This window comes from Bos javanicus, chromosome X, assembly GCF_032452875.1.
Source record: "Bos javanicus breed banteng chromosome X, ARS-OSU_banteng_1.0, whole genome shotgun sequence".
Taxonomy (NCBI): domain Eukaryota; kingdom Metazoa; phylum Chordata; class Mammalia; order Artiodactyla; family Bovidae; genus Bos; species Bos javanicus.
This window is the reverse complement of record NC_083897.1, coordinates 65,704,839-65,719,244: the sequence shown is the minus strand read 5'-3', so window position 1 is coordinate 65,719,244 and position 14,406 is coordinate 65,704,839. Positions and strand designations below refer to the sequence as shown.

Here is a 14,406-nt window from a genome sequence, read left to right as displayed (position 1 = left end):
AGCTTCAGCTTCAGCATCAGTCCTTCCAATGAATATTCAGAACTGATTTTATTTAGGATTGACTGGTTTGATCTCCTTGCAGTCCAAGGGACTCTCAAGAGTCTTCTCCAACACCACAGTTGCAGAAGCATCAATTTTTCAGCACTCAGCTTTCTTTATGGTCTAACTCACATCCATACATGACTGCTGGAAAACCATAGCCTTGGCTAGATGGACCTTTGTCAGCAAAGTAATGTCTATTTTTTATATGTCTTTTAAATATGCTGTCTAGGTTTCTCATAGCTTTTCTTCCAAGGAGCAAGCATCTTTTAATTTCATGGCTGCAGTCACCATCTGCAAGGATTTTGGAACCCAAGAAAATAAAGTCTGACACTGTTTCCATTGTTTCCCCATCTATTTGCCATGAAGTGATGGGACTGGATGTCATGATTTTAGTTTTTTGAATGTTAAGTTTTAAGCCAACTTTTTCACTCTCCTCTTTCACTTTCATTAAGAGGCTCTTCAGTTTCTTTTTGCTTTCTGCCATAACGATGGTGTCATCTGCATATCTGAGGCTATTGATATTTCTCCTGGCAATCTTGATTCCAGCTTTTGCTTTATCCAGCCTGGCATTTTGCATGATGTACTCTATATATAAGTGAAATATGCTGGGTGACAATATACAGCCTTGATGTACTCCTTTCTTGATTTGGAACCAGTCCGTTGTTCCATGTCCAGTTCTAAATGTTGCTTCTTGACCTGCATAGAAATTTGTCAGGAGGCAGGTCAGGTGGTCTGGTATTCCCATCTCTTTCAGAATTCTCTACAGTTTGTTGTGATCTACATAGTTCAAGGCTTTGGCATAGTCAGTAAAGCAGAAGTAGATGTTTTTCTGGAACTCTCTTGCTTTTTCTATTATGCAATGGATGTTGGCAATTTGATCTTTGGTTCCTCTGCCTTTTCTAAATCCAGCTCTGAACATCTGGAAGTTCTTGGTTCATGTACTGTTGAAGCCTGGCCTGGAGAATTTTGAGCATTACTTTGCTAGCGTGTGAGATGCTTACAGTTGTGCCATAGTTTGAACATTCTTTGTCGTTGCCTTTCTTTGGGATTGAAATGAAAACTGACCTTTTACGGTCCTGTGGCCACTGCTGAGTTTTCCAAATTTGCTGGCATATTGAGTGCAGCACTTTCACAGCATCATCTTTTAGGATTTGAAATGGCTTAGCTGGAATCCCATCACCTTCACTAGCTTTGTTTGTAGTGATGCTTCCTAAGGCCCACTTGACTTTGCACCTGCAGGATGTCTGGCTGTAGGTGAGTGATCACACCATCGTGGTTATCTGGGTCACTAAGATCTTTTTTGTATAGTTCTTTTGTGTATTCTTGCCACCTTTTCTTAATATATTCTGCTTCTGTTAGGTCCTTAACATTTCTGTCCTTTATTGTGACCATCTTTGCATGAAATATTCTCTTGGTATCTCTCATTTTCTTGAAGAGATCTCTAGTTTCCCATTCTGTTGTTTTCCTCTATTTCTTTGCATTGATCACTGAGGAAAGCTTTCTTACCTCTCCTTGCTATTCCTTGGAACTTTGCATTCAGATGTATATATCTTTCCTTTTCTCCTTTGCCTTTAGCTTTTTTTCTTTTCTCGGCTATTTGTAAGCTTCCTCACCCAACCATTTTGCCTTTTTGCATTTCTTTTCCTTGGGGATGGTCTTGAATACTGCCTCCTGTACAATGTCTTGAACCTCCATCCATAGTTCTTCTGGCACTCTATCAGATCTAATCCCTTGGATCTATTTGTCACTTCCACTGTATAATTGTAAGGGATTTGATTTAGGTCATACTTGATGGTCTAGTGGTTTTCCTTATTTTCTTCAATTTAAATCTGAATTTGGCAATAAACAGTTCATGATCTGAGCCACAGTCAGCTCCCGGTCTTGTTTTTGCTGACTGTATAAAGCTTCTACATAATTGAAATTTCAATATATAATTACATATAAAACACTAGTGAGTTATTTCACTTTCTTTTAAATCTTTGAAATCTAGCATGTATTTTACATATGTAGCATGTCTCAATTTGGACTAGTTACATTCAAATGCTCTGTTGCCAAGCATGACTAGTGGCTACTGTATTGGACAGGACAGATCAATAGAGTTTATTTGTGGCTCTTGGATGTACTTATCTCTCACACAGAGCTGGTATTGAATTACTTAGTTCTTGTATGTACTTTCTAGTTTCTCACTCATGTTCTTGGCTATATGGTTCTTACTACTTAGAATACCTTTCCTTGATATTTTGTAAACTCTTTATTCTATATAGGCATTGCAGTAGTTACACTTATCTTCAGCTTTTGCAGTCAGACATAATATCCTCGTGAAGCTCTTCTCCAACTCTTAATAACTGTATGTCCTTGTATCATATCATCTCTGGTTTTTAGCTTTCTTGTATGTGAAAAGGAAAATAATCATACAGATGTTGTCAGGATTGAATAAAATAATGCATATAGAGTATTTATCATGGTGTCTTATTAATTCCTCAACAAATAGCTTATTATTATCATTGTCATCTGTTTCAAACACACCAATGTATGTTAGTACAGTATATGGATGTATTATTGGGTGGTGGAGTCAGATGGATTTCAGTTCTAATCATGGTTTAATGATTAATTCATTAAACCTCTTAATTCCTCCTTGGCCTATGTAAGTTATTTAATCTCTCTGAGCCTGTTTCTTTATTTAAAATGTTAACAATACATATTTCAAAAGCTTGTTGTGAGAATTAAATGTGTGCCTAGCAACTAGTTCAGTAAATGATACTCAGTAAATGTCATAATATTTCCCCTTGGAAAGTTAACTTTTATTAGCTTTATTTCTTCATTTGTAAGAAGAAATAATAATGCATAAATCGTACAATTTCATTATAAATAAAATATGAGGTGCACCTGGCATAGTATCTAATACAATGTAGACACTCAGCAAATGCTAGCAATTGTTGTCTTTCATCCTTCAAGATTAATCTCAAATGCTTCTTTCTTGGGTGAAGCCTTTCCTCACCTTCCCAAGGAGAAATTTATATTTACCTTTGTTCTTGTTGTTTATTTGGTAAGTTGTGTCTGACTCTTTTGTGACCCCATGGACTATAGCCTGCCAGGCTCCTCTGACTGTGATTTCTCAGGCAAGAATACTGGAGTGGGTTACCATTTCCTTCTCTGGGGATCTTCCCAACCCAGGGATCAAACCCTCGTCTCCTGCTTGGCAGGTGGATTCTTTACCACTGAACCATCTGGGAAGCCCCGTTTACCTTTGTCATATCCTTCAGAACAGATAAGCATACTCCCCCGCTGGGCTGAGAATGCATTGAAAGCAAACATTAAAATTCATCTCATCTCAGGTGTTCAGCATAGTGCCTTAACCCTTGGTAATTGCTTCCCTAAGTTTGTTGATATACTCCTGAAAAGTATAAAATCAGTATTTGGGGAAGAAATATAACAGATCAGGGACTTCAGTGTTAGATAATCTTGGGATAAAACTTAGACTTCCATTTACAAGTTGTATGTCATTGAGTCATTTTTTCAACCCTTTCTGGCCTCAGTTTCTTTTTATGTAAAATGAGAAAGCACCAATAACCTGCTAGAATTTTCACAAGGAATATGAAGTATTATCTTTAAAATACTTTAAGAAAAACTTAGCCCAGTTCTTGGCATATAACCAGTGGTCAATGTACAGTATATGATAAATTTGCAAATTAAAGTGAAAACTATTTTGCAACTTCGGTGGTATTCTGTAATTCAGAAATTTACAAGGACAGCTCTTTCCTCACACCAAAACAATTGCTTATTCAATGCTTTACAGGCGTTTTTTGACCTTTTTTCTCTTAATTACTTAATGGTCCTTATTTATGAAGCTAAATATATTTTTAGAGATAATGAAGAAGAAGTGGTTGTATTAAGGTTAAAAAACATTTCAGCATTATATGGTAAAATTTGACAAACTCATAAGAAAAACAGGTCTTTATCAAGATGATTTTCTAGCGGGACTATCTGCTTTTCTGAATCTCTCAGAATAAATAATAGGCTATTGTTAAGGCTATTGTAACCTATTTTACAATAGAGCACATGAAAATATTACATGAGGGACATGAATAAAGTGTTTTATATGATCCAGTATTTTTCTCCTCATGTTTTTAAGGATCTTACATATCAAAAATATATATTCTATATTATCTAGCAAAATTCTAGGTCAATTATGTATTATCTATTTAAGAAGAAAACCTTAACTGCCCTTAGAATTTGTATTTCCATAGTATGGAAGATTTTTATCCAAATAAAAATCATGGTCCTGACTCTGGAATTGGAAGTGATAATGGAGAGAAACGATTGTCTACAACAGAAGTGAGTCTTTTCTATTACTGAACTATTTTATTTTAAAATTTTATTAGAAAAACAAACAAAAAATTTACTGGAGCTTTGAAGTAGATAGGCACTTGCACACATTTCATTTATTTTGCTTAAAAATGTGATCAGCATTGCATTTTATGACCTCAAGTTAAAAAAAAAAAGACGTGCAGTTTTAAAAGCAAAACAGTAAACCTCATATTAATTTTTGGTTTTAAAACTGGAGATTTAAATCAGGTGTTCTGTACTTCATATATGTAATTAAAACAATCCTTATCATATATTTAAAATGCCTCATTTTTACTTTTTACTTATTGCATTCAGCCATCAGATGATGACACAATCAGCCTTCATTCTCAAGTCTCAGAATCAAATAGAGAGCAGACATCAAGAAATGACAGTCACTCAACAGGAAGTAAACCTGATTCTCAGAAAGGTAATTCATAAAGTGTCTGCTGTTTTTATGTCATGTATATATATCCCTTTTTAAAAATGAATATATTTTTTAAAGTGGGCTTTAAAAATAATAGTGTGTGCGTGCTTGCTAAGTTGCTTCAATCATGTCCGACTCTGTGCAACCTATGGACCATAGCCTGTAAAGCTCCTCTCTCTGTGGGATTCTCCAGACAAGAGTACTGGAGTGGGTTGCCATGCTCTCCTCCAGGGGACCTTCCTGACCCAGGGATCGAACCAACATCTCTTGCATCTCCTGCATTGGCAGGTGGGTTCTTTACCACTAGCACCACCTGGGAAGCCCCCAAATTATAGTATCTTTGATCAACTCTTTTATTGAGAAAAAGATACTTTTTTCTAAGCACTGCAGTGGCAGAGCACACTGTTTACTATTCATGTTTTCTAATAAGTATTAATCTATACTTAGACCAGGAGGTGTATGATTTTACTGACGCCAACACAAATGATGTAGTAGTTCCTGAACAAGGAGATGCACATATTGGATCATTTGTTGCTTTCCTTAAGGTAAAGAAAACTTTGAACAAATATCAATACCAAGTTCTCCTTAATCTCACAAAAGTGAACCATACAATTTAAAATGATAACTTTCTTTTATATAAGGGAAAAGAGAAAGGTCCTGAAAAATCTCAGAAAAATGAAGAATTGGGAGATGCAAAAAGGTAAGCACACCTGAATTTGCAAATTGAAGTATTGCTTATTAATACTTGAAATATCATAGATATTTCTGAAGCTTGAATGAATAAATTCTTTGTTCATTTACCTGTTAAGTTCAGATAGTTAATTTGTGAATATTTCATCTGCCTGCTTTCCTCAATGAAGCTGAAAATTATAGTAAACATATAAGTTAAATGTAGTATATACACTGTTTTTCTCCATAAGTGTAATTATAATGTCCCCTATTACTATTATTGAAGAAAATGATACTTTCCCATACATTGCCTCATTTAAGCTATTTAGCTGTTCTTTAAAACAGATGGTATTGGTATAATTTGACCAATTGGGAAACTGAGACCTGGAGTTTCAAGTGTCTCAAACTGAGGTGTTCTGACTCTTGGTTTAATAAACTTTACATTACATGAGACTGGTTATGGTAATTTTAAGGGTATTTACTTCTTTATTTTATTAAAATAATTTACTTTGGATCTTCTCTGTATCCTTTATCTTATGAAATGATAGAAATTGACCTACCACATTTTTTCAGAAAAGAAAGAGTGTTTGTTGAATACCTACCATCTACCAGGATCTGTGCTACATGCTTTGCTATGTTTCTTACTTAATCTTCACTAAATCCTGCTGCTGCTGCTAAGTTGCGTCAGTCGTGTCCAACTCTGTGTGACCCCATAGACGGCAGCCCACCAGGCTCCTCCGTCCATGGGATTTTCCAGGCAAGAGTACTGATGTGGGTTGCCATTGCCTTCTCTGTCACTAAATCCTACAGGGTGGATATTGTCCACATTTTTACAGATAAGGAAGGTAAAGCTGGGAGACTATAAAGTTTCTTATCTAAAACCACTTAGCTAGTGTCCACTAGAACCTTGGGTTTGAGTCTAGCTTTCTGATCCCCAAGTTTTTCTCTTTTCTCTGTATTGTGCTTCCTTCAAATGACCTCATTGGAAACTTTTTAATAGTCATTAATTAATCATCTCTGGTGCTCCATAAGGAGATACAGTGCTTTGTTTTACTCTCTGTGTTTCATTTTTCTCTTACTTTCTCATGTTATTGCATGAGGACAGTTGTCTTACCTTGAGAGACTCCAGTAGCATGTAAGATATGGTAAAGATACAGAGTCTTAGGTTTGATACCATTGTTTATTTATTTACTTGCTTACTTGCCTACTTACCTTACCATGCAGCATGCATGATCTTAGTTTCCCCACCAAGGATTAAATCTGTGTCCTCTTCAGTGAAAATGCAGAGTTTTAACCACTGGACTGCCAGGGAAGTCACTGACACCATTTTTTAAATGAAATGCCTTTGGGATAAGATTGCTAGAGTTTAGAGAAAAATTTTAAAATTTCTTTGTTTTCTTTTGAATGATAAAAAAGATACATATATTTTAATGAATTTTTCTTGCAAATTTTCCAATCTTATCTGAATCTATTTTGCATTTCTACTACTTAAACATTTTACACAGAGATTTTAAAAATCAAAATATATGAACTGATAAAAGCAGAGTGGTTTGATAAAATGAAAAATTTTCATAACATTTTCTATTTATTTCTAAAGATAGGCAAATAGAGCTCTGTGGTCCTTATTATACTCAAGATGGAGAATATGTATTGTTAAATTACTATGGCCATTTCACATTTCAGAAATTACAAAATGGTAATGCAGTTTACTTTGTTAGCCATTAATTATATTAATATAACCAGAATGCGACATTTCCTATTGAGTAGAGAGGATAGATATTAATATGTTTGTATATTCCTTCAATATTCTTTATTTCTTATTTTAACATTTTAAATACAAGAACATTTCATGTGCTATTAAAAACAAAAAATGGTTTCTACATCTGAAAGCTGGCATAAAATATCATCTGCCTTACTTTTTGGATAATCATGTTTATGTTACCTTTCAGACTTGGGAAAGAACAACTACTTACTGAGGAAGAGGATGATGGTTTGAAGGAAGTAACTGATTTGAGGAAAATAGCTGTTCAGTTATTGCAGCAAGAGCAGAAGAACAGGTATTTTTTTCAGTAATGAGATTTAAATGGGCAAATTTTATAATCATTAAATTTGATATTTAAAGATTGTCAAACAGTAAACAAGAAGACCGTCTACTAAAAGATAATAGGAAATACTTAGGAAAGAAATATAAAATTACATATATAATTAACAGAGTACTTTATCCTCATATAGTCATTCTATTTATTGCTTCAGTATCTTTTTTATTCCTTTGTGCTAAATAATAATAATTGATATTCATCTTAGCTCACAATAGCATGATATGTTATAAGCATTCTTTCCAAGTACATGTCACAAGTATATAGTGTGCTTTTTATCTGATTTTGAGTTACTCGGGATATGTGTAAACTCCTTAAAATTGAATTATATAATCACTGATTAAATCAGTGTGACAGTTTGAGAATCACAGGTTCACTTTAGTCTGTGTCTTGGTCAATGAGCATTTCTCCCTCTGGCTAGGCTTTCGCCAAATGCATGTTATTGGCAATGAGCAGGACCTTGTGTTAATGAGTATAAAATCAGTGCAAGTCCATTTTTTATACAGAGAAGGTTCTGCGTGCTGCTGAGGGTTGGCTATTATTGCCATCTTCATGTATTGAGAGTGCTACATTTATATTAATAATTTCGAAATAATAAAATAGAACTGAGATTTTGTTTGTTTTGAGAAAATTAAAAGAATAATTTTGGTGCATTTAACTTGGATAACTGGTATGTTTTTTACATATTCAAAGCAATAAATGTTTATGGATCACAGGACCATGTTTTAGGATGTTTAAAAAAGTATGTTGGCATTTGCTTAAAGATGTTTTGAAAAATAATTACTATTAAAACTTATTCAATGACTGATGTGTGGTATTAGGGGCCACTATAATAGTTTTTAAAATAACCACTAAGTATCTCTTTTTGCACTGCTACTACATTTATAGAATTAAAAACCATACTAGAAAATATATTTATCCCTTCTATATCTAATGTATCCTCATTCCCAATTGACATTTTTCTTCTGTCATAACTCTCTATCACGCTTTTCTGTCATCCTTTTTGAAGCTTATCTTCTAATCTTTCCTGTGATTCATTTCTAATGGGCCTTTTTAAAAATTGACTACTTATGAGGTTGTATGTGTTTTCTCCCCTTCAGTATAATTAAAGTATTGATGGCCCCATTGGTTTAAGAGTTTTGATGAAGCAAGCCACCACCTGCTCTATGTAGTTTACAAAGTAGTTAAGTTTCTACCTCCCCTACTTGGCAGGTGAAAAAATTGGATTTATCATTATGAATAGAGAATATTGATTTTATAAGAACCCACAACAATATGTATTTCCCTCATGTCAAGAATTGCATTTGAGTGTATAATTTTAGATTTTAATATAGCCATATATATCATTTCTATATTTTCATTTTTCTCCTATTGTTGTATTAGTTTTACATCTATCCCTCTGACTTAAATTACTCTTTCAACCTAAATACATCAAATGATGTTTCATAGGTCTTGCTTTTTGATAGTTTGTAATAAATACAAAGCAGTACCTAGCTCTGCCTTGTACATAGTAGGTATTTGTTAGTACTGTTACTGGTTAATTACTTGAAAATGAGATCAAATTTAAAGCTAGTAGGAACCATTAATTTAGTTAATATGTTCTCTCTACATAATTTTTGTTATTTTTGAAATTTATGCAAAATTAATTTCTTTCTCTGAACTGTTTCCATTCTCCTTTTCAGATGTTAGTGCATATAAATATAAGAGCTTTTTGGATTAATAATCAGTGACATTAATATTATAATAACTATGTCTAATTTTTGAAGGCATTAAAATTTTATGATATCTGGACATAAAGTAAGGAGTACATTTTACTTTTAAAATATGTAATCTATAGACAGTTTAGATCCCTAGCCAATTCTGTTCATGGCTAAACTTAAACTGGGCTCAGAATTTTCTTATGCTGAATCTATTATTTTCTCCATTAAATCATATCATCCTTCCTTCTAAAATATCCTGCTAATGCTTATATCTCTTAGATTTAGATAATTAAAATTATTGTTTACTGTTACAACACATAAATTTTAGTGAGTCTAAAAGTCAAAAGTAATCTTCTAAAAGAATATATTCCTTAGAGGATTTGAGTTTTTATACCTTCTCTGGCTGTAGATTTCCCCTTTCACAAAGTATTGTTTTAGATTCTAGCTTTATTAAATGAATCTGAAATGCTATTTAAAATTGCAAATCAACCAGAAGTTTTTTTTTTTTTTGAGAAATTATGCAAATGCTTTTTAATTGCAGAATATCAAAATATCTCCAAATAATCAACATAAAAATAAGACAAAATTTTTTTCTTTTTAAGTTTTAATATAATTGTTGCAATGTTTTTGTCTATTTATTGTTAGTCTTGATTTAAAATAATTTATCTGGGGTAAGATTATTCTTGTATAGCAAGAAGTACCACTTAGGATTTCTACTTTGACTGTATGCTTATTATTTAGCTGTTCTTTAGCTAGCTATTCGTGGAAAGTAAATGCAGTGTTAACTCTCAGCTAAATCTAAAAGAAGCCAGCCATTGTTCTTCAAAATTAGAGGGAATTTAAAAACAGCTTATGTTGAGTTCAGTGATGATTTTCTTAGAGCATCTTTGCCACTTTAGTTCACACTGTTTTTTTAAAAGATATATGTAATTCTTTAATAAGGTTTATACTAGTACTTGGTAGATGAAACTATCCTAGGAAAATAACAAGAGAATATTGCACAGAATTAGTAATCAAAAAGGGTGGGAAAAGAGATCACCAAGTAAACCATCAAGTAGATATATCCTAAGTGTTCAAAGTCTGAAACCTAGTTATTTATAATACTGCCCTTCTTTGTCTAATTGAGATGCATATATTAAACTACTTTATATTGACAGTTTATTGTTAAAATTTTAAAGCTAATCTTTATCCTCTTTCTTAAAAGATCAGATTATTTTTACTTGTATTTGAGTGTATTGAAGTCCCCTTGAGTCAGTGACCTTGTCTATATTAAAATAGCTGTTCCACAAATCATAATTTTATTTTTATTATAATTTTGGAAGTTAAATAAAAAACTATTATCTTAAAATAATATTGCTCTGTAAATTATTTAACCAATTCTTCAAATTTCCACCAACTCTACTTATGTATCTTAGTGTTAGAGAAGTGGCTACTGTTCTTTCTTATACTGATTTTCTTACTATGTGGCTTATTAAGTAAATGTTTAGCTGGCTTCTTAAAATTTGATTTTCATGCTAAGAAATGATTATATGAAGACTTTTGCAATGAATAGCTTCCGTTGATTGGTTCCCACAGCATGTTCATTCCTGTTAGCTTATTCTGTAGTATTTTCTAATATATATTTACTTTTAATAATTATTTGATTTGCTTTTATGTGTGTCCTGAGAGTTTTTACTTACTGTGGAAAGATGTACTTCTGAGTACTATGTAATACAGTTAAATTTTAAAAAGTAATTATGAAAAGTTATATTGAAGTATAATTATTTAAGGATCATGTAAAGCAAAATCAGATTTTGAGCAGTTTAGTATTTTAGTTTTGAATTATAGAAATTATGTACATTACTTTTTCATGTGATTTTTTTTCTTTTTCTGATCATATGAACTCTTAATTTGAGGAGCATTATGTTAACTTCTAGCTTGTTATAACTAATTAGGTAGTTCTCTCAACCCTTAAAATCTATCCATTCTTTCTTTTCTGCTTGCTTTACTAATGACTTCCCTATCCTCTCCCAAAACATCTTACTTCTTCCATCTTTTGGTTTGGTTGATGTACGTGAAATATGAATACAGACGGAGGCCTTTATGTTATAGAGCATCATTCAGTGAAAAATTCTTCCAGAGGACCAGAGCAGCAGGACGTGCATCAAGGTATCTAGAGTTTGTGGACACCTTAAGTATTAAGTGGCCAGGTTAATGCAACTGAATTATATATATACTCTTTTACCTAAAATTCAGTACTGGTACCTGGATTAGGGAAGTGTTTTAATAATCTAGAATAGATATTTAGATAAAACAGACATTTATTTTGACTCTGAGTATCACACAGTAAAACATTAAATATCAATGTACAGAGTAAAATTTTTCAGAGAATTTTTAATATAAAATATATTATATCAGTAAGTAGAGCTCAATATTTTTCTTTCTCCTCTAATGTGACTCATGCACATTAGTAGTCACAACACTAGTGTGTGTGGTGTGGGGAGAATTCTGAATTTACTGCAGTGGGGAGCATTGTAGTTTGATGCCCCCTTCCAAGGGAATAATTCTGACCCTCCCCCTCTCCCAGGAACTTTGCAGTGTTAAAAAGGATACATCTCCTTTTTAAATCAATTTTTTACTCTTTCAGTTTTATCGAGATATAATTAACATGTATGTTAATTATACAAACACCTTGTATAAGGTGTTTGGTATAATGATTTGACTTCCATAAATCATGAAATCATTATCATAAGCAGTTTAGTGAACATCCATCATTTCATACACAGATAAAGAAACAGAAAAAATATTTTTCCATGTGAAGAGAATTCTTAGGATTCACTTCCTTTTTAAAAAATTAGTCTTTAATGATATATTTTTTCCTGATGTTCTTAGATATTTTATTATCTAAATTCCTCTGCATTTGGGGATTCAATACAATTTTAGTGCCTGTCCACACAAAGAAGAATAAAGATGTCAGTAATCTAGAAATTACTTGGTGCAAAGCTACACTGCTTTGTATGTGATACTTGTCATTTGCCTCTCTCTGTAGCTTCCTCCTGTTGAGGCTCTACTAGATCTTAGCTAGTGAGAAAAACTGGGGTAGTGGAAATTGGTTTCTTTATGAAACCATCTTTCTGTAATTATGAACTTATATTTATTTCATTATGTATTTTAATAGTCAATATGTATCTTTAATTTGAAATTCTCTTCTTCTGTGTACTCTTTTGATAGTTGACATCTGGTTATATTATTTTGAATAAAAGGCAGATATTCTACTACCTATAAAACTAAACTTTAAAATGGAAAATTAACATTTATATCCATAGTAAATAGATAAATATTAATTCAAATATATTAGTTACTTATATTAAAGATAGATTATTATTCATTGCTTTTGACTTTGAGATCAATACTTAGAATTCTATAAAATTATGAACAAATGGTTCTCTCATGTAATGGTTTATCAGTCTTTATTTTTCTTTCTTTTTTTGGTTTTCTTCAAATATATTGTTTCATTCTGTTATTAAAAGTTTTATAGACTTGTGGATTTTTTTTAAAGAATTGAACCTTAGTGCTGGCTTTGCATTTGGAATTAAAGTTTATTATTTGGCAAAATGATTGTTTATTACTTCTACATGGCCTTATCATTTGCTATGCTGGGAAAAATGAAGTCAGTTATGATGATACTTAAACAATCTGCATCTCTTTATCTTCTATCTCAGCTAAAAGTTTGATATGCACAGGAAAATAACATGGCTGGAAAATATCCAAGCCTCGATAAAGGGTTTATAAAAGAAAATGCATGGAAGAATTGGTGAGCTTCATTCCTTCATAATAGCCAGTGAACTTATGGGCATCTGATCTAAATAATATTTAAATATTGTTTTCTAGCAAAGATCTTCATGGACCAGATGCAGTTTATTATCGACATTTTTATATCATGTATATACACTATTCTCTTTAATATATTATGAAATTAATGTGCTGATTTGCTTCTAGGATTCTTAATCATTCAACTTATGTCATAAGAAACAAGCCAAAACAAACTATGGAATGCGAAAAGAGGTATAAAAATATCTTAGTTCTTATGGTCAATATTGTATAATGAGAGTTGATCCTTTGACAGTAATGTTCCTATATGTAGGTTTTAATAGAATAATTGATATCAATTTAATATAATGAGATAATTTAAAGAAGAAATGGCTTTTTAATTTTTTTAATGTATTATACAATATAAGTTAAATTGACTTTTGATGTAAACAAATGCAAGAATGCTGACTTAAACTTTTTGTGCTCATACCTGCATTTTGTTTTGATGACAGAATCATTTATCCACCTGTTGTTGTTGTTCAGTCGCTAAGTTATGTCCTACTCTTTGCAATGCTATGAACTGCACTACACCAGGCTTTCCTATCCTTCACTATCTTCCTCAGTTTGCTCAAACTTGTGTCTATTGTGTTGATGATGCTATCCAACCATCTCATTCTCTTGCTCTCAATATTTATCCATTTAGCAGACATTTATTGTATTAGTATTATGATCAGGAATAATGTGTTATCATTGATTGTATTTGTTCTCTATGTTATAGTTCACTATTTAATTTCTTTTTCATTAGGTTTTATTCACTTCTTCTATATGAATACATAGTCTAAATCCAGGTATATGAATTCCAGAGAACTAGAGGACCTTGAAAGTTTCTATTTATTCTTTTTGGTGGTTTGAAAACTTGCACCAAACTCAACTTCTCAGTTATTCCTATGGGAATGTAAAAGTTGAAGGCTAGGGTGTGGGTACAGAATAACACACAGAGAGAATTAACATTTGTTAAATGGTTGTTGTATGTATACTATTCTTAGTGTTTTAGCTGTATGATCTCATTTAATCCTCATAATAACTTAAGAAGTTGTTGCTATTGTCATCCCCATTTTATAGGTGAGAAACTGAGGCTCAGAAATTGCCATAGCTTTTCAGGGTCACACAGCTAGTAAATGGTATAGTGAGAATTTAAACCCAGGAAGTCTGGCTTCAGAACCCCAACTTTTAATGTATGGAAACAAGAACAGCTTGCTTTCTCCAGATGCATACATTTCATTGATGTCTTTTCCAAACTACCTTACAATCCAAACTGGACTTACTTTTCCCAAATCTA

General features: G+C 32.3%; 1 protein-coding gene across 1 annotated transcript in view; it reads left to right on the top strand.

Annotated features, from left to right (window-relative positions):
• Positions 1-14,406, top strand: part of LRCH2 (leucine rich repeats and calponin homology domain containing 2) — a 104,125-nt gene that overhangs the window by 53,315 nt on the left and 36,404 nt on the right. The window contains exons 7-12 of the mRNA XM_061409537.1: positions 4,290-4,377; positions 4,705-4,816; positions 5,261-5,358; positions 5,455-5,513; positions 7,432-7,539; positions 13,257-13,322. Coding sequence (XP_061265521.1) covers positions 4,290-4,377; positions 4,705-4,816; positions 5,261-5,358; positions 5,455-5,513; positions 7,432-7,539; positions 13,257-13,322 — 531 coding nt within the window. The remainder of the gene's footprint in view (positions 1-4,289; positions 4,378-4,704; positions 4,817-5,260; positions 5,359-5,454; positions 5,514-7,431; positions 7,540-13,256; positions 13,323-14,406) is intronic.